The sequence below is a fragment of the Ambystoma mexicanum genome, chromosome 2q (assembly GCF_040938575.1).
Source record: "Ambystoma mexicanum isolate Mex_15411 chromosome 2q, UKY_AmexF1_1, whole genome shotgun sequence".
In the NCBI taxonomy this organism is placed as follows: Eukaryota; Metazoa; Chordata; class Amphibia; order Caudata; family Ambystomatidae; genus Ambystoma; species Ambystoma mexicanum.
In genome coordinates, this window is record NC_090924.1 from 1,421,034,136 (window position 1) to 1,421,060,969 (window position 26,834).

Below are 26,834 nucleotides of genomic sequence, written 5' to 3' on the forward strand. Positions count from 1 at the left end.
CCTGCTTCCCATGCCCGCATGTCTGCCCTAGCAGTGACCTGCTTCCCGTGCCTGCATGTCTGCCCCAGCAGTGACCTGCTTCCACTGTCTGCATGTCTGCCCTAGCAGTGACCTGCTTCCGTGCCTGCATGTCTGCCCCAGCAGTTACCTGCTTCCGATGCCTGCATGTCTGCCCTGGCAGTGACCTGCTTCCCATGCCTGCATGCCTGCCCCAGCAGTGACCTGCTTCCCATGCCTGCATGTCTGCTCTAGCAGTGACTTACTTCCACTGCCTGCATGTCTGCCCTAGCAGTGACCTGCTTCCCGTACCTGCATATCTGCCCTAGCAGTGACCTGCTTCCCCTGCCTGCATGTCTGCCCTAGCAGTGACCTGCTTCCCGTACCTGCATGTCTGCCCCAGCAGTGACCTGCTTCCCATGCCTGCATGTCTGCCCTAGCAGTGACTTACTTCCACTGCCTGCATGTCTGCCCTAGCAGTGACCTGCTTCCCGTACCTGCATGTCTTCCCCAGCAGTGACCTGCTTTCCATGCCAGCATGTCTGCCCTAGCAGTGACCTGCTTCCCGTGCCTGCATATCTGCCCTAGCAGTGACCTGCTTCCAGTGCCTGCATGTCTGCCCCAGCAGTGACCTGCTTCCCGTACCTGAATATCTGCCCTAGCAGTGACCTGCTTTCCATGCCTGCATGTCTGCCCTATCAGTGACCTGCTTCCCGTGCCTGCATGTCTGCCCTGGCAGTGACCTGCTTCCCCTGCCTACATGTCTGCCCTAGCAGTGACCTGCTTCCCGTGCCTGCATGTCTGCCCTAGCAGTGACCTGCTTCCCGTGCCTGCATGTCTGCCCTAGCAGTGACCTGCTTCCCCTGCCTACATGTCTGCCCTAGCAGTGACCAGCTTCCCGTACCTGCATGTCTGCCCCAGCAGTGACCTGCTTCCCGTGCCTGCATGTCTGCCCTAGCCGTGACTTACGTCCACTGCCTGCATGTCTGCTCTAGCAGTGACCTGCTTCCCGTGCCTGCATGTTTGCCCTGGCAGTGACCTGCTTCCACTGCCTGCATGTCTGCCCTAGCAGTGACCTGCTTACCATGCCTGCATGTCTGCTCTAGCAGTGACTTTCTTCCACTGCCTGCATGTCTGCCCTAGCAGTGACCTGCTTCCCGTACCTGCATATCTGCCCTAGCAGTGACCTGCTTCCCGTGCCTGCATGTCTGCCCCAGCAGTGACCTGCTTCCACTGCCTGCATGTCTGCCCTAGCAGTGACCTGCTTCCCGTGCCTGCATGTCTGCCCCAGCAGTGACCTGCTTCCCGTGCCTGCATATCTGCCCCTGCAGTGACCTGCTTCCCGTGCCTGCATGTCTGCCCCAGCAGTGACCTGCTTCCCGTACCTGCATATCTGCCCTAGCAGTGACCTGCTTTCCGTGCCTGCATGTCTGCCCTAGCAGTGACCTGCTTTCCATGCCTGCATGTCTGCCCTAGCAGTGACCTGCTTCCCGTGCCTGCATGTCTGGCCTGGCAGTGACCTGCTTCCCCTGCCTACATGTCTGCCCTGGCAGTGACCTGCTTCCCGTGCCTACATGTCTGCCCTAGCAGTGACCTGCTTCCCGTGCCTGCATGTCTGCCCTAGCAGCGACCTGCTTCCCCTGCCTACATGTTTGCCCTAGCAGTGACCTGCTTCCCGTACCTGCATGTCTGCCCCAGCAGTGACCTGCTTCCCGTGCCTGCATGTCTGCCCTGGCAGTGACCTGCTTCCCGTGCCTGCATGTCTGCCCTGGCAGTGACCTGCTTCCCCTGCCTACATGTCTGCTCTAGCAGTGACTTACTTCCACTGCCTGCATGTCTGCCCTAGCAGTGACCTGCTTTCCATGCCTGCATGTCTGCCCCAGCAGTGACCTGCTTCCACTGTCTGCATGTCTGCCCAGCAGTGACCTGCTTCCCGTGCCTGCATGTCTGCCCTAGCAGTGACCTGCTTCTGGGAGGGTGTGAATATCCATCACCCAAATGCTTGGGGGCATAAAGGGCCGTTAACAGCCCTAAGCCCTAGCCAATGCCCTTGCTTTCCTCAGGCCTACCTTAGATTTGGTCTGAGGGGGGAGGTCTACTTCCGGCCCTGTATGCCCCTGAACGCGGAGGTGATCACTAAACGCTGGGGAGTGAGGCTCGTTCTCACTTTTAAACCTCCTTGTAACAGATGAGATGCCTCGCATTTCATTTTCAGCACCCGCAGCAAATAAACCGTGCACTGGCAGGGGGGCGGGGTGGGGAGGGGGCCCAGCTTGCCAACGAAGGCAGGTACAGTGAGTTCATCAAATGTGACGGAACAAGACAATCATGGGCTGGCTATGGCGCAATTATAGCCATTGCTATTAGCCCCCACTCCTCCAACTGCTTCCCTCTGCCCATTCCCACAGAGGGTAAAACTGGTCTGTGATTGTTTAACATCTTCTCTGTTCGTGGTCCTGCGGCTGATTGGTCTAGGCCCTTGCTCGCCCTGCGCCTGTTCCCTGGCTGGTAAAGTACTCCTGCAAGTGGCAATGCTTTCAGATCGAGGCTTCATTTTCAGCGTGGTTGTCCTGAGTGGGCCTTCGCGTAGCCATAGCGCGCGCCTGCGCCCGCTTGCGCCCGCCTTCTGGAGTCCGCTCGCTTGATAGGGGCAGCACATCAGGAAATCATCTCCTTGGAAACCCATAGGGAGGTAGAGTGCATTAGTCTCTAGAACATTGAGATCATTCCTGGCTCCGCTGCATCAGGGGGCGGTGAGCTTTGGCTCTCCAGATGTAGACTCCCATGTCCCCCCACCATTGTCTATGCTGTCGAGGGATGAGTATCTCGGATAGGAAAAGGTGGCAGTCCTCTGTCCTATATGGTCTCCAGACCTATATTGCCTTTGTGTATACCACTGCCTCCCCTCTGTGTATTCTATAGCATTCTACCCCGTGGCGGACGGGCGCTGACATGGCCGGTAACGGCCTCAAGATAGACCAAAGCGAGGCCTTCAGCGGGCTGTGCTCCGTTAACAGTCATGCGAGCCCGCCCCTCTGCCATTGGGGTAAAAGATATTGGCACCCAGGGTTTTACTGGGTCCGGATGGCTGATGTTTTTTTTTGTCCGAGAGATCAGCTCAGCACAAGCCCATCTGCTGTCAGAGAGGGAAAAAATGGCCGCCGCCATTAAAAAGAAAAAGGGACCAGGTCCCTTTTTGGATGACGGAGGCCATACAAAACATGTTCCAAAAATGGCTGTGGTCATTCGAAAAGGGCGCTAGTCCATTTTCTATTTAAGGTCACGGGTGCGGGCGGTGAAAGCACAATCTCGCCCTGGAAAGGCAGATCGTGTCGTTCCTAGGATGCGGATATCCTTTTCTGAATGTACTGACTACGTTGAATATTCTAAATCCTCCCACAAGAGGAGAAGGATGGATTCACACGTGCCAACGTTATCCCTTCCATTCGAAGGACACTGGTCCAGACCTGGTTTTAAGTTTGAATTCTGAAACTTGGAGTCCTCGAATTCCCCCATTCTAAACCTAGGACTCCAAGAGCCAGAAAGACAAAATAATAACAAGACGGGACTCCTGCATGAAATGGATAATGTTGGCATCTATGTGGCATGGTGGGAGGCCAAGGAGCATGTCTTAATGGGATAACCCATTGGTATAAGTAGCCCTCTGCTATGGGTAGCGGACAGTCTCATCCTTCCGCAGGGAGAGCTGTTACAATGTCTGTGAGTTGGCGTGAGTGAGCCAGTTCTGTCTCAGCCACTTCCCCGTATTACGCAGTCCCTGCACTTTCCTGCGATAAAATATTTTCAAATATTTCTCTCCTTAACTCCCAGTTGATCGGTTCCAGATGTTTTCTACAGGTTTAATTTGCTGATGCATAGGTTTGTTGGACACTTTAAATGTCTTGGAGGTGAATCCTGTTAATTTCAGCTGCCTCTTGAAACCGGGTATCGCCTCCTATGGTGCTTTTTGGTTTTAGTTGGTATTTTTAATGTTACCAGTAAAATTGGCCTCAATCTTCTACTCTATATATGTTGAGCAATGGGTGCAACGCTACGTGATTCTCCTGGATCTAGTGGAAGCAGTTTCATAACTGGACCTCCCGACCATCCCACCAGTACTATGTTGTGACCTCTTGATGCACACCTCTGGCAGAAGATGCCTGGGTCTGCTCCCTTTCGGACCGTCCATCCCTGCCAACACTCTCCCTCCCCTCGTGACACGCCCACAAAGTTAGATCCTGCAGTCTCTCGACATGGCTGGTTTTGTTCAAACCTTCGGCCATTTTGGTTGCCAGTACCGGTTATGGTCTTCCATCACCGGGGCCCTGCTAGGACAGGCGTGGATGTCTGAGACCAATGCCAGTTGAGTGGCAGCATCATCGCCATGCCTCATCTGGACTGATGTTTTTTTTGTTGATTCCAGTTGCCCACTTGGCATTTCTTCTCTACGGTAGATCCTCATTACTGCCTGCTCGGCTTGTACGTGACAGACGTGAATTTTTGCCAATCACCTATGCCTTAGAAATTCCTTCCAACTTACCAGGACGTCCGCACCATTCCATAGGGCAAGTGACGAAGAGGAGGTGCAACACGCTACTCCGCCAACGAGGCAGTGCGGTAAAAGTGTGTGTGTGCATAGTGTAATGCTGTTTACACAGCCAGAGAAATCAATGTGTGAGTCGTGTTTACACAAATTTGTAATCACACACTACGCAGACAGGATCTGCCACATTTCACAGCCGCGATATCCGCCTCTGAGTACTCTGCGGGGTGAGGCTCTGGGAGCCGGGGAGCGGCTGGGCGGCGTGGCTAATGGATCCCAGGATCTTCAGTCCCTAGGCGGGCATTCCTTGGCATGGCTACATGCTGCTAATTTCTCCAGGTGAGTAGCCGTAGGGGACTCTTTTGCTGCTCCTCAAACCTCAGTGCCTACTTGGAGGCCGCGCAGTATCACCACGCGTATGTCAAATTTTCGAAGGGAGAAAGATCAAAACTGTTGTAAAATGTTGAAAAACCCTGTCAGAAAAATCGAAAGCCTTCCCACAAAAGTCGGGATTGTTGGTCGGTATTCCACCACACAGTATTGTCTAGAGAACACCAGCATCAGGCAACCACAGTCAAATCCTTTGCCCAAATGCCAATGTGTGGCCTGAAGCAAGTCGGCAGAGGGGTGCCAGCACCAAAGGTCCCCCACTGGCTCCACGACCGCAAATATTGGGGTCAGAAAGGGTCAGCTTCATCCATAAAGAAACATGGAATTGGGGGCACCGAAAAAACACAAAATGGCTTCCCACGCCACAAGCCAGCCAGGAGCATGGCACTTCTCAAATAATCAAACAGCCAGCAGAGCTTTGGTAGCAGCGAGAGGTCCGTGGTGTGGAATTTAGATTCCCAAGACCACCTGACGGCCATGCAGGTGCTCCCCACCAAACTCCCTGCAAAATGAGCTTTTACACGAGCATCTAAAGAAAAGGTGTGCGCGCAAACTCTGACAAAAGCATTCCCGATGAAAACATTTCAGCCTCGGGCAGGATTAAGGGTGACTCTTATTGATGAGGGGAACTGGAATTCGGGAGAAAAGAAGGGCGCCTTAATGAAGAAGGGTTTGCCTGCATTTCTGGAGAGATATGCCCTCGAGAGGCTGCGTGCCCTAACCTTAGGCACCATGCCAATGCTGGCTGCGGTAATGGAGGCCTATGCCAGATGTTTGCTGATCCCAGAATCACCTGGCCACCTCGGCTCCTCGTTAACTGCCCATCTGCATTCAGACCAGCAAATCAGTGGGCCTCATTCCGAGTTCGGAGGTAACCACGCCGCTATTTGCGGCATGGCTGCCTCCGAACTCGTCCAAACTCCGGCCTGGTGAATGGAGTAATTACCGGTCCATTATGAGGTCGGAGGGACCGGTAATTCCCCATTCACCAGGGCCATTGCCCATTCCCATTTGAGCCCCCATAGGGCTCAATGGGAAGGGGGAAGGCGGCAATAACGGTACTGTAAATTATGGTAACGTTATTGACCCCGGAGTCTCTTTGCGGGTCCCGTCCTTAACGTCTGCTAAAAGCAGGTGTTAAGGAAAGACCTGCAAAGGGAACTCGTAGTAGGGCGGTAAGGGTTTAATGGCACCGGTCTCGTTACTGGTGACCATTAACCCTTAATACCATACAGGCATGACAGCATCTAACATGAGGAGACAGTGGGGGTCATTCCGAGTAGGGTGCAAAGGGATACCGGGCACCGTTAAGGATATCGGTGCCGGTAAACCCTTTGCGCCCTACTACGAGGTCCCTTTGCGGCCTGTCCTTAACGCCTGCTGTTACCAGGCGTTATGGACGGGATCTGCAAAGGGACTTCAGAGCTAATAACCGTACCGTAATTTACGGTACCGTTATTAGCACCCTCCCCATTCCCATTGAGCCCTGTAGGGGCTCAAATGGGAATGGGGAATGGCATTTTCAATGGGGACTTACCGGTCCTGCAAAGGTTGGACTAGACCGGTAAGTCCCCATTGAACCAGGGCGGACACAGTACCGGTAATGGTGCTAGTCATGGCGCTAGTAGCGCCATGACTAGCACCAACCTCGGAATGAAGGCCAGTCAGTGCTTAGCTGGGTGGTGTGTAGACTGACTGGCTGACCACGCAAGGCGCCCAAGCACTGGTGGCAACTTCTGGCCAGCAAATCTTCCCCTTACTGTGTCCATCGGTACAGAAATCCAGACGGAGACCACTTGCAACGCATCTGTTCCTCCTCTTTAACAGGGGTCTGAGGAGACATGATAAGGGCCGGGCGAACAAAATGGCGTATGGATCCCCAAGTGTCGGGCAGGCAACCAAGAGCTTGTGAATGGATTTGGGAGTTTCGACGACACGGCCACTTTTTATTTGAGGCCCCAGATTAGACCGACCTCCACATTCTGCAGGACTTGAAGCCTGGTTACCACTTGACCTGGCCGGCCACCATAAACCCCAGTGCAATAAGCCAGTCGCAAATAAATGAGAGGCCCCACTATGAATGATCAATTTCTGATGACGAGGAAGGGAATTGTGTGACTCTGCCTTTTACTTTAGATGTGTTCTCCAAATGTTTGTACTTGCAAATGGGGCGAAAAATTACTCTGGGTGTCTACAGGGGGTGTGGAGGCAGAGCGATGGGGCAGAATCATGGCAGACAAGTATGAAAACACAGAGACAAAGCAACATAACATTGCATTGTTTAGAGGTGCCTTGAGGCATCACAGATCCCATAATAAACCTACCTGACAATGCATACATTGTTATATTTGTATGTGTATGTATTGTGTTTATATAGAAACATGCTGAGGTAAAACAGTATTATAGTACTTTATTGTATACATCCTGAGCGGAAGTCTACAATTACCAGTACACAAAGTAATTTTAAGCTAAAAAAGTAATCTTGGTTTTACTTTACAAGAGTGTGGGAGCCCCTCTACTGAGAACGAACATCGTTCAAATAACCTGTTCTGTGCAATTTGCTCCACTCAGGAGGGTCTTCAACTTGTTAAAATGGCTTTAAATTTACTACGAAGACTGAAAGAAACATAGTGAAGCAAAATGCATTATTTTCACCTGAGTGAGGTCAATATTTCACACATCATGCAACATTATGCACCCACGTGTTTAAAGGTAAAACAATGACAAACCCTGGCAGAGCTCTTCGGAGCTCAAGCATCCGGGCTGTAGGGATGCAGTGTGCAGCGGCTCGGGCACGAGCTTTTACTTCCCTCAGACTCGGAATCTGGGAATCCGTTTTCGCCAGTTACTGAATCTGCAGCAATCGGACACCCACCCCAAATTCAGCACAGTTTCCTAGCTGTGTCACGCAGTGTGTTTGGTATAAACAGTTGAGGATTGACGCAGGTAACCCGTGCCTGCAATAAGCTGGATACCAGGTACTTCTCAGAACGTTTTTATGGGCGCCTGTTTGGACTTTCGAACCCAATCGCCTGCTAAACTTAATCGGGACAGTTGGCAATAAACCGGTCTGATTGCACTGGGAGCCGCGCTCACCTGTAAACCTCTCACCCTGCCATTAACAGACAGACAGACAGAGTAACGTCCAGGTGGAGGAGGGGGTGATTGCCAGTGGCTTTCAGAACCTGAAGAAGGAGCACTATGAAATCATGCACGAGAGTTCAGGAAAGCAGTAACAGTGAGTCTCCCATGTCCACCAGGAAGCAGTGGTGTACATAACGGTGCACCGTGCACGGGCCCCTGCGACTGAGCAGCGAGGAACAGCCTCTTTATAGTGTACTTCTTTCATTTCATTGTAATGATGTATTCCAAGTATGAGAAAGTCTGTATGAGCCTCTCAAGCTTCTCCATACAACCTGCACAATCCGCATACGCCCCGGTGAAAGATGACGCGGGGCATTAATCATCATTAAACCACATAGCACCTAATGCAGTGGACTTCAAACTAACTGTGGGGCTGTCTCTCTTAGGAGGGACCGGAGTATGTCCACGGCAGGGTGCAAGCGGCTGCTGCTTTCAATAGAAAATATTAACATCTAGATGGGGCAGCAACACTATGTTTACTCCAGGGGGACTGGTTTGGAGACCACTGACACTAAAGTACGAAAGGTAGGGGGCCTTACAATCGAAGGGGACAATTCAGGTAGTGATCGGCTAAAAAAGAGACCTCCGTCTTATCTGAAAAAGAACAGGGACGACTCAACACAGAGACACAAGACTTGTCCTTTGAATGTTTGGAGAATAATGATGTTCTATACAACACAAGAAAGACACAGTTCTTATTTTGTGGCACTGGCATTGATAGGATCACCACTTTTAATCACAGTTGAGAATAGAGTACTCAACACCACTGCTCAAGAAAGTGAGTGCCAATAAGAGAGCGAGAGAGAGTAGAAGCATCCTTTGGTGGCACAAAGACCGTTTTGGCCATGAGTCAATGCTATACCAAAGAGTCAATTGGTACATGAATTACTGAAAACGTGCACTGGTTCACCCCAGTGAGAGGAGGAATAGTAGGAAAATGAGACCAGACAGAACATGTTGTTAATGCACTGAGGAATGGTCTAAACTGGGACAAGAAGACAACATCATGCGTGTGTTACTATCAGGGAACACATGGGAAAATAGCTATAACTTTACAGTCGACATGTTTCAGCTCCTTTGCAATTTTCACAGATTTCCTCAGAATCAACGCTGGAAAGCAATTTGCCCACTACATTGATCTGAGATAAACTTACTGAGAATCTCCTAGGTAGTTTTGTAGTTTTCAATATGCTTCTAAAATAAATTGTGTCTGTTTTTTGTTTTTTTGTCGGATTTGCATTTTCCCCAGATGTGGAATGTTACCTGGCAGCTTTTCTTTTTTCAATGTTAGTTTTCGGGAAATGTTACCTGCAATCACTAGGGATTATTTGCTCTCTGTAATTTTACATTTTTTAGAAATAATCTCACTTCAGAAGTAGGAAAACAAGTTGGGATTGCTACCTGCCCAGAGTTAATTACAGGGTCAGCAACTCAGGTCATGTCATTGCGTGTGGCTCACCAGCATAGTCTTTACACATTTTGCACCCCAAAAATGGCGCAGAGCTTTGTCATGTTGTAGCATGTAGCTAAGAACGCGCATCAATGCACTTTACAGTGTCAATTTCATTACTATCTGAAATTGTAAATAAAATGAAAGGGTACGTAACCGACACCCTGTATGTTGCATTTGTATTACTTCAGTCTCGAACCTCTTAAATTGATCCCAAGTAAGAAAGTGCCTACTAAATGTGTTTTCTTTTTTGGAAATACAATGTTTCCAATATATTTTGAATTTCCCCGTAAAAGAAAAATGCAGTGCTGACATCAGCAGTGATATCATCTATGGGGAACATTGAGCACTGAAAAACGAATAAAGAGTTTAATAAATAAATAAATAAATAAATGAATAAACAGTGGCGCTGTCTATAGTGGAAGGAGAGCACGCTGTGCACATGGCATGCACATGTGTCATGCCGGTGGCATAATAAGCTGGGCGAGGCCTTCAGCCTCACCCTACAAGCAATGTACCAGAGCGTTCATTTAGCGAACCCCAGGCACAGAGCCCCTGCCAGCGGTGACCATAGGGCATGGTGGCACTGTGCTCAGGATATGCCCAGCGCATGGCCGGAGCGCAGTGGCCCTGCCCCCAATGCCATAGGCACAATGATTGTGTTGTTCTGAAACACATTGAGGTGTTCCAGAATAGCTAGGTTCTTCATAAACATGAGCACCCCGGAAGTAGGCGCAGCCAATCGGCCAATCGGCCAATCAGGATGCTTGGAACTCGGGCTGTATTCGCTAACACGAGCCTCTCACGGCCGTTCCCCCTTTCACCCCACCATTGCAGCGTCCCCTTTCCCCCCCGGCTACGCGCCTCAGGGTGCAAGTGCTGTTTCCTATTTTTCATAAGGAAAATGAAATAGAAAGCTTACCGGAAGTCGCCGCCATGTCACCATGAGCCCCCGAAGCTCGCTATCTGTGTGGAGATGTCACTGTCATTAGCAACAGCATTGGCCTCCCTTGTCAGGTATTAATGCCTTAGTAGACGTGTTCTAGAACTGTTCGTGCAGCAGCTGCCATGTTCTCTGGGACTTCTTCGCCTATCACGTGACCAAGTTATCAACACATCACATTATAAATAACACATTATCCACAGAACCAGATAGCATATTAGGGCGCATGTAAAATACATTTCAACTATACAAATTGATTTCCCAATGCAGGTAATAGTATACATCTATAGGCAAGTGTCAGTAACATGTACATGCGAAGTTTAGGCAGGTTTTAAAAAGAAATAATTTCAAAACATTTGGAAGCATCCGGTGGCTGCAGGAACATTGGCACAAAAGAGCAAACTGCAAAATCCGGGGTGATCTAGATTGAGAAATTAGAGATACAGGCGGAAAAGTCCAGCTCTTTAATTGGACCGACTACTGTCCAGCCGACTATTGCCCATTGTGGCCTCACTGACTCCAGGATCTGGCTCCTACTGACATTACTTCAGAACCTTCAAGCTCTCCGTACAAAGGTTCCCAACCCACAAGACATTGTTTGCGAGTTTGTGTCTATTGCTTAAGTTGGGACTCCGTGCACACACCAGCACTTCATGACAGAGGTTTAACCAAGGTTCTCCGGAGGTAAGATATCAAGCGCCATAAGGATAGTAATTGAACGAGGGCTTCCTGGGGTATCTAATTGGCAGGAGTAATCGGTGATATCCGCATTATTCCATCTGCCCGAGATCTTATCATTTTAGTCTTGCATATCCCAGGAGAAATTCTCATGTCCTATGATATGATATATGACATTTATAACGCGCCTGTACACAAGTGTTTCTAAAGAAATCCTTAGGCCTTAAATATATGACATGTGTGTGGGGATGGTTGCATGTGTCCCTGTAAGTTACTCTCAGCATATTTTTCACTGCATCGATTGCTGCTTCTTCAGGAGCACATGTTTGCTTTCAATCCCTGCCAGAGTGCAGAGCATTGAGTATCAAAGATGGCTTTAGAGAGCCTGTGTGTTGACAATTTAATATTTGTCCACATAATGCTTTACCCTCATTGTAAACATAACTAAGTTAGATGCTGAAAAGTACCATGTATTAAACTGACAAAGAAATCCCTCACCATCTGTTGCCAAGTGTTTCACATCACACTATGCTTATTGCTAAGAACACATACGTCTGGTTTACGAAAACCTTTTCGGTGTCTGCTAGTGAATCAGAAGTCATTGTGTATTTTTATCGCCGTGATTTTAATTGCCTTGTCATATGTTATTGTATCCAATTCAGGGACGTAATTTCGGGGTCACCGGGGGTTACAACTGTCACCCGTGAGGTCTCCCTTGCTACCCCTGGGGATTCCCTTGCTACCCCTAGAAAAAAATATGTATTTATTCTATGTATTTAAATGTATGCTCCTGGGCTGGCTGTGGCCAGTGCCATGTGGCTCTTTGTTTCTGGAGTGGCTGGCTTTCTTGTTCAGGCCTCTTAAAAAAAGGAAGTTGCACTAGTATAACATTTTGAGCAGCGACCCTAAATAAGAAAGAATAGGAGTAACAAATAATTTGTTTTCCTGGTTTTCTATACAATAATTGCAAGACTCATTAAAGGTTTATTTCGGGCTCACTTCAAGGGGTGAGTCCCTGGTTTAGTCTGTCTTAAACACCTCATCTCAGCCTTGTATCCTTGTGAGGTTGAGAAATGAGTACCAATACTGGATGGGTGATATTGTATGTATATTTGTTCTATATGAAGCACTTACGGGTAAGTGCTATATAATAACAGATCATAAACATTTGGCCTTGGACGTCTGCTTGCATTCACATTAATTTGGTAATGTGGGTCCATACACACTGGTATGAACGATACATATGGTGATCCATCCTTGTATGCAATGTACATCACATTATAGTGATATCAGAATCATATTCATCCTAGTGTACTTAGGAACAATGCTATGTGATGCCACTTCCTGTTTTGCCAAGGGGAGAAAGGTTGAGTTCCTTTGCTTCACGTGACATCACTTCGGGGGTTGTGCCAAATGACATAATTTCCTGTGATGTCATCAGTGGTCAAGGGCTGTGTGATGTCACTTCCACTATCCCTGGCATTTTGGTGAAATGACATCCCTGATCCAATCTGATACTTTATGAAACTAATACATGTTGTATTGATTTTGGCACTAATTTGTCAGAGTTTCAGTATTTAAAACAGCATTAGGATTCTGTGTAATTAAAACTATTGTAAAAAATGTAATTGAAAAAATTGATAATATAAAAATTCTTTGGTGAAATGTTTAGACCCCTCTCTTTCACACTACAATGGTAAAAAATAGGTTGGAAAAATACCCTTTTACGACATAGTTAGTATAAAATGAGTAACACTGAGCCTGGTCACGTCTCACTGTCCTTTCTAGCAACCTGTGCCCTTTTATTTCAATATCTCCAGCTTATTTCAGATAAAGAATTGTCTCTGAGAAATATTCGGGAATGTCCACATGTTTCCATTTTACAACCACCCATGTCTCAATGTTACATGAAGGTCACTTCCTCAAAGGGAAGAGTACATCTACTGGCTGCCATGGAAGTCTGCTCCTTCTTTCAAACATATATGAAATTATCACTAAAACCCTGCCACCGCGATCACCAAAACCTACAAATGTGGGTGTGGTCCAATCCAGCGCCCCAGCAGTGGCGCACCCGTTCTCAGCGGCAGACACCCCTCATTCATGGATTCAATAGCGCCCACCCAGAGCCATAGGTTCTGCTGTTTCCACTTTTGGTGGGGATCGGTATGTTAAGCGCTTTGGATTAAGGCGCTATATAAATGCCAAATAAAAACAAATACGAAGAGACTTCTTTATTCTCATTGGCCCCTGAGGAGCCACGATGTGATTGATCCGAACCTGCAATCCTATCCGGGCTAGGAGTAACCACGTCAACCTGAGCTGCCCTGAGCGGACGGGCTGCTGTGGTGCTGTGTGCTAAGACTAGCCACAGAGACAATGGTGCATTGAAGGGTTCTGATCCCAAATCAGTGCTGAGCAATGGGTTTATCGTGCCCACGGGTCTACTGGTGATATGAGGAGCTATGCTCAGGGCAATCTTCCACACCACCATTGTGGAGCCCATCCGCACCATCGCAGGAGGCCGGCCGTATGCAAATCAGGATTGGAGCTGCCCCCAATGAGAGCAGACCAAACCAATCTGCTGGCCTACGCCACCTCTGCACAGAAACACAGGCAAACATGACTCGCCATTGTGGGCCTCATCAGTGAGGTGAAGCTTAGTTTGCTATCACACAGAAGCCAACAAATCCATGTCTGGGCATACCCTATCGCCCTTACACAAACTATAGCTAACAAATGTGATGGGTGGAACTTTAATCATAACCACTGGCATTGCTACGGACAGCCTCCCACAGCACAGAACTCAAAGAATGAATTGCCCTAGTTAAAATGGGTGGGGCCCTGTACTGCTCAACGCAACCCACTGCCAAAATGAAATCAAATCTACAAACTCAACTAATTCATCACTTTGTACAAGGCCTCGCTCAATCTTGTAAAGATCACAGGAAGCTCATTTTAAGAAGGCTCTGCGCTGGCCCTCCAGGAGCTTCAAACTGCTGCAACAAGGCAGATCACTGGAGCCTCAAGTGACCAGAGGACTTCATGTCTTCTGTGCAACTGAGCTGTTATATGCATTCCCTTTAATGAAACTCACTGAACACTGGGAGTTGTAGTCTTAGTCAGTCTCAGTTTCAGTTTACCGAAAAGACGTAGTGCACCTGATCTGGCTGATTTGTAAAAGGGAAACCTAAGACTGAAAGCACAGACCCCTTCACTCATCCTTCTGGAACATGTATGTGTTGCCACAGTGATCCGGAACTTCCACGCATGCCAAGTGGAACCACACATGCTACTCAGTTGGCGGATGGTATCAGACGATGCTCTGCGCCTTGTTACTCAGAGTACCGCAAAGCATGGCCACCAGCCAAGGGTTTTCCTACTTTTCATCATGAAAACCTATTGGTCCAAAGAGTAGAGGCACCCTCAGGCTTCCAAGAAGCCCTAACTTTTAGAAGTATTGTAGTAAGAATTTAAACATATGCCTGTAAACTAAAAAATACGAGCGAATGTACAGGATTGGCCACTTTTAGCGCAGGAATCCACTTCCTGCAGAGCAGAAATCCACTTCCGGCCTAGTACTCGATACCACTCGATCAAAGGCCTTTGAATGAATACATCTCCAGGCATTTTACCATATCAGCTGTTAGGCTCATGTTTTACTGTTGTTTGTTCTTCCACTTCTTTCTTGTGTTTGTATCTGGATAATGTCTTCTCTGCCCCCAATATATGTTAATGTAGGTGTTAAATGGCATTTATACTGCGCACTATAACCACCGGAGTGGTGTCCTCCTCAGAGAGATGGGGGTCGGCACGGCCAAATCTGGAAGACTGTTTGTTGTTTTCACATTTTTCAGGAAGATTTTGGATCAACACAGGAGAGAAGCTCTCTTGCATTTTTCTTCTCTCCACACTACCCTTACCTACCCTTCTCTCTCATGAGTACAGGCCAGCTGGAGGCCATGGAAATGGCACCGGTGTGCAGAATAAATACCAGTAACATGGCATCACTTTCCTGCCACTTGCGAAGCCTCTTCGTATCAGCGGGGCTTCTCTAGAACAGGGGTCTGCAACCTTTGGCTCTCCAGATGTTTTGCACTACAACTCCCATCAACCTTAGCATGCATAGTCAATGTTGAGTGGTCATGGGAGGTGTAGTCCAAAACATCTGGAAAGCCACAGGTTGCAGATCCCTGCTCTAGAAAGTGCCAGTTCATAGCACACACCTCTTTACCCATTGACTCTCTTTTCTTAGATTTATTGGTGGTGCTCTTCTCTGTCGAAGTGAGTGGTGAAGTGAGTGAGTTTCTGAGTGGGTGGGTGAGTGAGTACGCTTGTCAGTAGTGGGAGTGTGCATGTTTTGTGTAATCTTTAATAGATAGTTGTTATGCAGGTTTAGCTCACCACTTTGGGAGATTATGATGATGTCTGTTTGAATACGTCAATGTTCTTCTATGTTGGAAATCCCCAATCTTATCCATTCTGTTCTTTGTTTAATGCATCAGTATTTTCTAGATATAGGTAGCGAGAGGGATGTTAATGTAAGGGTCACTATGTTTAGGGTTTCATGCTCTTGGCCTAGTATGGATTGCTACAGAAGTTAATGGTCCCCACCTGCCAAGCGACTATAGCTTTGGATGGAGGAGAGCATACTTAAATAGCCTTATTTCACACCAAGGGACCACAGGCTGGTATTAAAGGGTGCAGAGTTTCATGACATTGGCCTCCACCAGTTGGCTCTTTCTCGTTATGTATGGGCGTAGAGTTTCGTAACATTAGTCCCCACCTGTCAACTATTTCCTGTTACATATGGGCACAGCATGTCATCACATTGGTCCATGACCAGATATGAATGGGCGTAGAGTTTCCTGCCATTGGTCTGCGACCAGGTATGGATGGACGCAGAGTGTATTCCATTGGTCCATACCGAGCAGAGTGTATTCCAATGGTCCATACCGAGGATGGGAGCAGATTTTCATGACATTGGTCCACGGTCACGTATGAGTAGGTGCAGAGTTTCATCACTTTGTAGGAGTGGTGTGTATGGGTGTAGAACTTCATGCTATTGGGTCACATCAAATGACTGTGGCTTGGTATGGATGGGCATATATTTTCAGGACATTGGTCCTACTAATTGACTACAAGGATAGCTCAGGGGCAACGTGTTTGTCTTGGAAGCAAGCCAATAAGGTGGAACACAGGTTCGAATCCTGATCCCATGCTTAGAAGCCATTCGCTGGTATTAAGTGCATTATTAATAAATAATAACATACAAATAAATACACTGATGTGTGTATGGGACCAGAGTTTTATGAGCCTCGTCTATGCTCAAGTATGGATGAGCGCAGAATTGCATGGCATTGGTGCCACCAGTTGACTTCAGCCCAGCATGGATGAAAGCAGAGTTTAATTATATTGGTCCTTCTAGTTGACTGTGGCCTGGGATGGATGAGCTCAGATGTTCATGCCATTGGTACGTTCCAAATATTGTTAGACGCAGAGTTTCATGCACTTGGTCAATGGCCACGGGTATGCATGGGAGCAGAGGTTTGTGCCATTGGTCCATGACCAGTTATGGGTAGGTGCAGAACGTCATGGCATTGGCCCCCACCAATTGACTGTGGTCAGGCATGGCTGGGCACATTGTTTCATGACATTGGTTCCACCAGTTGACTGGGGCCAGGTATGGCTGGGCACAGTGTTTCATGACATTGATACTACATGTTGATTTCAGCCTGGTGTAGCTGGGCGTAGTTTCAGGACACTGATACCGCGCGTTGATTTCAGCCTGGTGTAGCTGGCGTAGTTTCAGGACACTGATACCGCGCGTTGATTTCAGCCTGGTGTAGCTGGGCGTAGTTTCAGGACACTGATACCGCGCGTTGATTTCAGCCTGGTGTAGCTGGCGTAGTTTCAGGACACTGATACCGCGCGTTGATTTCAGCCTGGTGTAGCTGGCGCAGTTTCAGGACATTGATACCGCGCGTTGATTTCAGCCTGGTGTAGCTGGGCGCAGTTTCAGGACATTGATACCGCGCGTTGATTTCAGCCTCGTGTAGCTGGGCGCAGTTTCAGGACATTGATACTGCATGTTGATTTCAGCCCGGTGTGGATGGGCGCAGTTTCATAACACTGGTTCCACTAGTTGAGCGGGGTCGGGCTGGATGAGAACAGAGCTTCTATGTAGGTGTTTGAGGTGATGTTGACACTTTGAAGTACATCTTTGCACACATGACCAGTAATAAGCTGTGTTTATCCTACAGCTTACCTCCGTGACGAGGGACCACTGGCGACAGATGGCGCTGCAGGTGAAGTGTTTCCCTTTCCTAGTTATCACCGTGTACCAACTATGTCATCTGCAAGCATTTTATGTGATGTGATAGTGGGCCGAACAGATAGACAGGTATGGAGAGAGTGGCAAAGAGAGGGAGAGGAGGATAGAGGGTGGATGAGTGAGTAGACAGACGGATAGACAGCGATGAATAGATAGGAAGGAATGGAGAGAGTGGCAAAGAGAGATAGAAAAAGATAGAGGATGGATGAGTGAGTAGATAGACGGATAGACGGTTCTGGTCTATTTGACCTAAAACGGTTATAGGTCAAAGGATTGAATCAAAAGGATCGAATGACAAAAGGGTCGAATCAAAAGGACTGAAAACAAAAAGTTCGAAAAAAGTTATTTTGACATTTTTTTTTAACTAAACGAAAACCCCCAAAAAAGATATAATTAAAAAAAAAATTCGAACCTTTTCTTTTCGATCCTATTGGCTCTCACCTTTTGCATTCAATCCTTTTGTAATCGATCCTTTAACCGGACACCACCTAAAATATAGGAGCTAATCGCATTTGATCGAATTTATTTTACCTTTTTTTCGGTCTAAAATGCGGGGGGAGTCCCCCCACAACCTCAACCCGCTTCCCTTCAACCTAGTCTATACCCTTACCCACCCCATATATATATTTATTAAATTTGACCAAAAAAAAGGTCAAAAAAATGTGTTCAAATGTTTTTAGGTCAATTATGCTAATACCCGGATAGACAGCGATGAATAGATATGTAGGAAGACAGATGTTACTTTTTTCTTTAGATGTTAGTCATTTAATACAAATGACTAATACATTCTTCTAAATAAAGTGTGATGTGCTTGGCAATTCGCTTACAAGGTATTTTTTAAGTGAGCCTATGCGTAGTTATTCGTTTCTATACTGTGCCAAATAACTACTACCGTAGAAGTCTCAGCACACCTCTGCTTGCTAGAGGTGGGTGCACTGTGCAACCACCAAGGGGGTCCTGATGTTAGTAAAAGAAGCGTCTTAAAGATCAGGGGGTGGGTATGCCGTGCCAACCCCAGAGGACTTGCACAGAATAGCGTACTGTCCTGGCAACGTCATAGCATGATCAGCCTCCATCTTGTTTTATGCATCAAAAAGCCCAGCCATGTCCACTTGGGTTTTTATGTTGCCTGCCTTTCATTCATGGTCTTAAATGGACTAAGACTGAAACACAAAGATACGGTGACACAAACACATGGGCAATCTGAGAAAAGCAGAAAGAGAAGGAGGGAAAGTGAGAGAGAAAGAGATAGAGAAAGAGAGAGAGTAAAGAAAGAAGGAAAGTGTCCACGGTCAGTGGATCACTCACGTCCCCTGCACACTCGAGGGATTGTATGGAGACAAACAATAAGTAAGTGCTACTCAATGAATTATTGTGGGATTGGAATGCCAATCCTATGGAATGATAAGTCATGTTAAAGCAAGACTATTCACTGATGAGAGTACGTAGATGGACCCCACTGGCTGTAGTCTTGATTCGTATCCTAAATCATCATCAATATTCAGTCACTATGCAAAATAAATTTTGTGCAGCAAAGTTACGATATTGAACTTGATGTTTTAATTAAACTCAAAAACCGTGGACACTTTCCTTATTTTTGTACTTTGTTCCTCGCAACCTAGTGTCAGGGTTGTGTTACTCTCCTCTGCACCTCACTAAGTCAACTCTCTCTAACTCCCAATATAAACAGGTGTGCACCCGTACACATGCTCTTGTTCTAAGAAAGAGAGAGAGACCAGCTGTTGACGCGGATGTCAGGTGCTACCCTATGAGAGACAAGCCAGAAGCTAGATGCGTGCAAAGAGTCTTTCAGACAGGCAGACAGATATATGTTACTAAAAATGCACATGCGTGCCTTTGGGGGAAAGTCATCTCTGCTCTCAGACTGGAAAAGTAGAAAGCAGAACAGTCACAGGTGGAGATCTCTTCCTGCAGCCCAGGAGATCGAGCTCCAAGTCCCCAGCATTCAAACAGGAAATGCTGCTGTATCCGCGCACGCTGAAGTTCTGCTTCCGGAGCACGAGTGGATGGCTGGCACAGCCATGGCAGGCAAACTCCCAGGGTGCTGCACGGCGCCAGGTGGCAGGAGTCTCCTGCTCACAACGTGGACGCCCTTGCAGCCCTCCCTGGGTGGGAGAGGAGGGTCTGAACGAAGAGAATGATTTCCGAGTGTACACTAACAGGCGGGGGCAAATACAGAATGGTTGGGGGGCACTAGAAGGGCAGGGTTATTTTGTGGGTTCAGTCTTGCTTGGTGAAGCAATGTCTGAGTAAATGGAAGATATGTGTTAGGTGGCGGCATTCACCGGGAACCAGAGATCAAGGAATGTGGGTCTTTGTACTTATTGAACATTCGGGGTGTCATTTCTTGCAGTAATGTCATACTTAGGCGGCATAGGTTAAAAGGGGGCAGGTGGTGGATAGCTAAATGGGCGTATGGCTAGATGTTGCCAGGGAGTTTTGGATAGTTGTGGGGATAGGTGACATATGACGTCAGCAGGATAGAGAAGAGTGGCTGCTGAAAGTGCAGTGAATGGAAGAACACAGACCTATTGACTCTCTATATCCCAGTCCTATTGGCCATTCAGCGGCCCAGATTTACAGAGAGATCAGTGCCCCTCGGGTCTGAAAACTGAACAGTGCACTATTTATTTTCGAGGGGATGGAGGGCTCGGTCTTTGGCGTGATGCACCTCTACCATGAATGTTAACAATGGTTGCTTTGTCTTTACATGGTCCTTGGCAATTGCCTTAACCTATTTCTTTTCCTTTACCAGGCACGATCCGAGATGGACAAGTATCTCTTTGACCACACCCCACCGGCAGTGCCAATGGTGGCTGAAAAAAAGTACCGGCGGGAGAGTGCCTCAGTGGTGGACGAGTTCTTCGAGACAGAGAAACCGGCACCCTACAGTGTGAATATCAATGTGATTCTACCGGATACCACACACCTACGCACGGGCCTCTACCGACCCGCCAAGGCCCCCACTGTCTCCTACCCGCATATCAAAACTGAGCCGGGCACCAACTTTGCAGAGCCTTGTTCTTCTGCCCTGACCCAGACCCTGCCTGATTTCACCAGTGTCTTTAACATGCCTCAGTCGATGTCCGTCAACAATATCTTCATTAAGCAGGAGGTGCCGGCAGAGGTGCCCATGTCCAGCAACGCGCCACAGCACCCTCAGCTCTTTCAGATGCCTGCTAGTGTTGGAGTCGCCAGCTTAACCTCTACTCCTGGAACCGCAACGTTGGTCAACACTCATGTGGGTGTACCTATGACCACTGCCAATGGTGGAGCCATTATCCATTCGCAGGCGCAGCGACCTGTGCAGGTCAAAGCATTCCAACATATCGGTCAAGAACAAGTACATTTTACCCTTCCAGGACAGTTCTATCCAATGCCTGGCGTCCACCTGCCACCCTCACCTCCGAACTCACAGCCAGGCAGCCCCGAAAACCAGCCAGAGCTGATCAACACCATCTCCCCGCCACCCTCGTACGAAGCCACTTTTGGACTTAAGCTGGGACAATCCCCCCCAATGCACTCAATTGCCAATGGACTGACGACCCTGTCTCCAAGTAGCATCATCATGCAGACCCCGAAGTTTAACCGGCGGAACAACCCAGAACTAGAGAAGAGGAGGATCCACCACTGCGACTATCCAGGTACCGCCTCATGTTCAGTTGTGCCGTTCCTTTGCATGGTGTCCGCAGACATACCCTAAACTATATACAAAACCCTGAAATCAATACTTTTTTGTGTTGTTATTTTGATTACGTTTTCTAATTAATGAATATAATAACCAGCAGTTGACAACAATTATAAGACTTATCAATTAAATAATGCAATATAAATACGTAAATTGAGTTAACAGGTAACTCCACTCTCCGACTAGAGGAAAATTACCAGAGTTTTAGGAAATTACTGAAAACTCATCTGTTTCACAAATTACTCTATCAGAGATTAGTCAGTTAGCCCTACTCTTCTACAGTTAGTTTGGCTTCATGATGTTATGATCTCTCTCTAAACTCTCCGCGTCCAGATGCCCGTGGGCTATTACGTTACAAGCATACATAAACATAAAAGACATCAGCGTAGTGTACCAAGGTTACAATAAATGCAGAAATTAACTCAAATTTAATTTCCTGAAAAAATATGAAGCCAAGCAACACAACGTCCAAACTTTTCCGTGGGAATACGTTTTGTCTTCGTAGGGGATGGGCATTTTTCACTTTCTTTGACGAGTACTTTTCTACAACTGGGATATCTTGCAGTGAAATCATAGTTTTGCGTGGATTTTCTTCTGGTAAAATCAAGTAGCATAATTAGAAGCAAGAAAAGACACACATAAACAAGCATTTGCAGCCTTCGGTTGTAAAATTCATTTGTGTTTAAATTTGACTTTGTTGCAAAGTTCTGAAAGTGATTTTGAGGTTTAAACATGCTTGTATGGATAGTTCAATAACTATACGTTTTGTGTGGAGGAATAAATATATATTGAAAATGTTGTAAGGCCATTTAAGAGTTTTAAAAAGTTGTTATAGTTCATATCGGATAAATTTAAAGGTTTGATGTTTTAGATTTTACAGGTATTTTGATCTTTTTAAAATTAAACTAAACTAGTAATAGCAATATCAAAAATCATACTTTTGAAAGTTTTGACATAGAAATGGATATTTCGTCATACACATTAATCCTTTGAAGATAAACACTGATTTGTAATCAATAATAAAAGGAAACATGTTTTCTCTATCTGATGAAATGAATTGAAAATTCTCCTTTGGCTGTTCCCAGAGCCCTTTAGGATTGTCTCAGGAGGATAGCTCAGGGGCAACGCGCTCGTCTTGGAAGCAAGATGATGCGGAGCAATTCAGGTTCTATACCCAGGTCTGTGCTTAGAAACCTCTTTGTATTAAGCGTGTTATAAATAACCTGTTACAATTACCATTCCATCAACAAAATCAATGGGCATGCTGTTAATGCGAGGATGCAAATAGTCTCTTAGGAAAACACACTTTTTGCATCAAAAATTCCGGAGTAAAAGGTCAGAAGATTTCCGAAATCTGACAGTTGTGCTCCTTTAAAACATATAAAAACTAAGTGCCTATAAGGGACAAAGAGCAGAGCCAAGGAATCGGTTTGTGGATTTATTCTGGCCTAGAAATCCAAGGCTTTAAATAAGATAAACGTTGTTATTTAAAACCGATCAACGGCTACTGATGACTCGTTGGGTTGCTCTCCAGATATTTTAGACTACAACTCCTTTGAACCTTCACCACTGCTTATTCTGGCCAGGACTGATAGGAGTTGCAGTTGGCTGGGTGAATCAGGACTCCAGATTCATTTAGAATATTATTGAAGCCCAGATTACGTTCAGATCCCATTTGTACACCTGTGGGAAACCTATGAATATGAACATTCAAAAGAGGTCATCATGCAACCATCATATGGCTGTTAAGGAACTGTACACTTCTTGATGCCTAACCAACCTATGATCCGAAACTAACACATTAGTGTTAAATAATATGGCATTCTTAACCCGTTACATGGACCATTCCTGGGGTAACGGCCCGGCAGCCCGAGTTAACGGCCAGAGCAAAACGAACGGGAGTATCAGCCTGCGTTTCAAGCCTCCTGATTGGACGGCTGCCACCCAGAGGGTGCTAATGGCCGAGGAAATGCCCCACACAAGAGGTGATCCATTAACGTTATTCATGCCTTTGATTTTGACCCTAATTTGTCCTCACGGATGATATCACCGATTGTGCCCATAATTAGCTCGGGAACCGCTGTAAAAGAGTCATGGAGTGTCCTTAATGACGAAGGGGTGTGGCTAACATGCTATTAAAAGAGGACATTCTTGGCATATATGACAGTACGACACATAGACCTGCTTAATATGAAAGGACAAGGACTTGGGAGCCAGTGCAGCTGACACCTCCCCTTATAAGGGTGACCAGATAAAAAAAAAGAAAAAAACGGGACAGGCCATAGAAATAGAAGTAGGACTAAAGTAAATACAAATAAAGCTTTAGTCCTACATCTATGACGCTGGCCTGTTGAGGGGGGAGGGCATGTATGTATTGATGCATGTTCGTTCTGGTACATGTAGTTCTGCATTTACAATATTTTAAAAGAAAATCCCAAATCACCGAAAACACTGAGACGAAGCTAAACCGAAAAAAACATAACTGCATGGCAAAATGTGATGCAGAAATAAGTGGCAGGCAAACACAGTTAGTAGTTCGCGGATCACATACTCTGAATGGCCAATAGGGCTACAGGACAATGCCCAACAGGCCTGCGTTCAAGGCTACCTAGGGGCCAGCTTTGGGGGCAACTGGGGGCCAGCGTGAGCCAAATTGCTGACTGTGTGCCCTGAACATTTGGTAGTTTTGAGAAATGAAACTGACTCAAGGTGGTTTATAATGCATTATTCACTGCATACTGTACTAAAAATGTGGTCCAGTTTAATATTCAAGAAGTTTGTAGCAAAAAGTCACAAACTGTGACTTGCTTATGTGGGACACTGTTTTTGGGTGCCTTTAATTATTGAGTGTCCCAGTCTGAAGCGGCCAGATTCTTCAGGGAGGGCCGAGGGTTTTCTAGGAATTCGGAAGATGCACTTTGAGCAGGATTTAGTTCAGTGCTATTACATCTGCAGCTGCAGGATATCCATGGAAGGGAACTATGAATATCCATGGAAGGGAACTATGGATATCCATAGACAGGAACTATGGATATCCATGGAAGCGAACTATGGATATTCGTGGAAGGGAACTATGGATATCCATAGAAGGGAACTATGGATATCCATGGAAGCGAACTATAGATATCCATGGAAGGGAACTATGGATATCCATGGACGAGAACTATGTATATCCATGGAAGGGAACTATGGATATCCATGGACGGGAACTATGGATATCCATGGACGGGAACTATGGATATCCATGGAAGGGAACTATGGATATCCATGGAAGGGAACTATTCTGGGGATTGCAGGGAATTGTGCCGTTCCAGGAATCCACAGCCAACTTACGGAGATCCACCAAGATCCTTAGCAGGAATAGGCCGAAGAAACACTGGCCGCTGCTCATCCCGATAGGAACCCAACCGGCTATCTGACTGAACGTTAAATGGCCGCCTCAAGGCACCAGTCCGTACATTACAGCGCTCTGCATCTCTCAAGCAAGGTCCACACTTTAAAGAATAAAATAAAAAATACCCACATGCCCTCTTCCAATCGGGGGAAAGCATGGATCCTGGGATTGTCCTTGCATTCCTGGACGTTTCGTTTTAGTTTTCCCATTATAAACCCAGGCCTATAAGTCCCAGAATTCAGGACGAAAACCTTGACATGGGCAATGTTTGCCGACAAGATAGATCTCGAATGAAACACGTACCAAAGATCAGGGCAAAAACAGAGCTGGATCCCTGGTCAGAGAAAAGCCTGAGGAAATGACCTGAAAAAGAATCAAGCAGGCAGTGTACCAAGAAAAATATTCATGTGTGAATCCCCTGCCAGAAAATGAATTATACCTCTGGGACCCATGAAGTGTGGGGGGTGCCCAGGCTTGTGGGGAGAGTGCTGCCAACATAGCGAGGCCATGGAGCACGGGTCATGACGGGCATGGGAGGGGGGCAGCAGAAACAAGGATTGCTAGAAAGGCTGCACAGGCAGACAGCTATAAGAATTCAAGGGCACACAAAAGTCAAATATAAGTAAACTGACGAGATTTTGGGAATTTAAAAAATAGGCATGGTTGCATGCAATTCAGGGGAAAGTATTTTGAAAACTGCAAACAAATCATGGGGGCACATTTAAAATTCAGAATTCTTAAAATATGTATTTAATAATAAATAATAAATAATAATAATATTTAACATGTTTAAGCTATTTTTGAAAACGTTTTCACAAAAATAAAGTATGAGCTTAGTAAAATTACAAGGTAATCATTTCTATATGTGATATAATTAATCCCATTGTATATTGCATATACATTTTAAGATAGTGTTCAACTATTAAAAAAATGTTTACCATCTATGATAAATTGGGTGGCATGAAATGTATATACAAATGTAAGACACATATGAGTAATCTATACAAGCAATACATATATTATAGTATATGTTTTTAGAAGCTCGGTACCTTGAAACTAATTTAGAAAAATAAAAATGTAAAAAGGGTCATCACATTATTATCATAATTGGTTTACATGTTTTTAAACAATTTGAAAAATTATGTTTCATTTTTTACACGTTTTTATAATATTTCTAATTTTAAAAAGCTTGCACTTAACATTTGTGTTCCTTTATTTTTATAAAAGGTTCATACATTTTTTAATTGTTTGAACTTTGCTTGTGATGTAATTTTGTGCTCCCGTTTTCTTTAAAAATAGCTTAGATTAAAACATTGAAATAGCTTAAAAATATCTATAAAAAAAATAGATACAGTAACTTTGAATATGTGTTTCCAGCACACACAATATGTTAATCTGTGTAATTGGATATTTAACAAGTGTTTGAAAAATATATGCAAAATGTTTCAGTTTTATAAATTCAAAATTGGTCATTTCAACAATTTTGTTGCAGAATATATATTTCACACATTATAAAAATACAGCAAGGCAGGTGGTCCAAACAAGACATACAGATAGCATGGGTGGGACAAAAAATCTAATAGGTAATGATAAGAAAAACCTAAGAAGCTCAGATGAAACCCTGAACCTTAGCTCCTAAGAGTAGCCATGAAGTGTAGTCATCCCTGGGCGCTCGACAGCCCTGGAGACAAGGCCACACGGCCAGAGAGTCAGGCGGTTTGTACGAAACACTGATTGACTTCTTGTGAAAGGGGAGCTGTGATGTGTGCCGCCCTCATCCATTCCTGGATTTTCAGTCAAGAACACTTTGCATGTTTCACTGGAGTGTCACGACACACAGCTCTCCCTGTGAAGCAGGTGCAGAGTTCAGTCACTCAGCAGTTGAAATCTGCAAACATCTCTTTCATCAAAGCAGGCTTTAGTGCAGACAGGAGAAATGTAACTTGTTATTTTATTGTGGTGAGAAAGGGGAACTGGTCCTAACTTGTCCCTTTTATATAAACATGTCTGTTGTGACCGGTTTGGCCTCTCTTCACTGGAGCCCCACTAGCCTGGGAGCCGCACACCACTCACAAAAGCACACGGAGACAGGGACCTCATCAAGGTTCCTTCATTTCCCTCTCTAGGTGCCCGTCCCCCGGGCTTTACCGGACCCTCTTCTTCCTCTCTCGTCCCCTTGTCCTTGGCTTCCCTCTTCTTCCTTAAGGCGGTTCTCTCCTTAAAGTGGGCTGGCCATGTTTCATGTCACAACACTG

General features: G+C 46.2%; 1 protein-coding gene across 4 annotated transcripts in view; it reads left to right on the plus strand.

Moving 5' to 3' along the window:
• LOC138570210 (Krueppel-like factor 5) overlaps positions 1-26,834 on the plus strand; it is a 141,886-nt gene that overhangs the window by 42,711 nt on the left and 72,341 nt on the right. For 3 of the 4 annotated variants that reach the window (XR_011303423.1, XM_069648932.1, XM_069648934.1), the window contains exons 2-3: positions 17,406-17,450; positions 20,253-21,141. Coding sequence is in view for 3 of the 4 variants with exons in the window: in XM_069648932.1 (XP_069505033.1) it covers positions 17,406-17,450; positions 20,253-21,141 (934 nt within the window). In the remaining variant the exon portion in view is untranslated. The remainder of the gene's footprint in view (positions 1-17,405; positions 17,451-20,252; positions 21,142-26,834) is intronic. The other variant, XM_069648933.1, reaches the window with a different exon arrangement.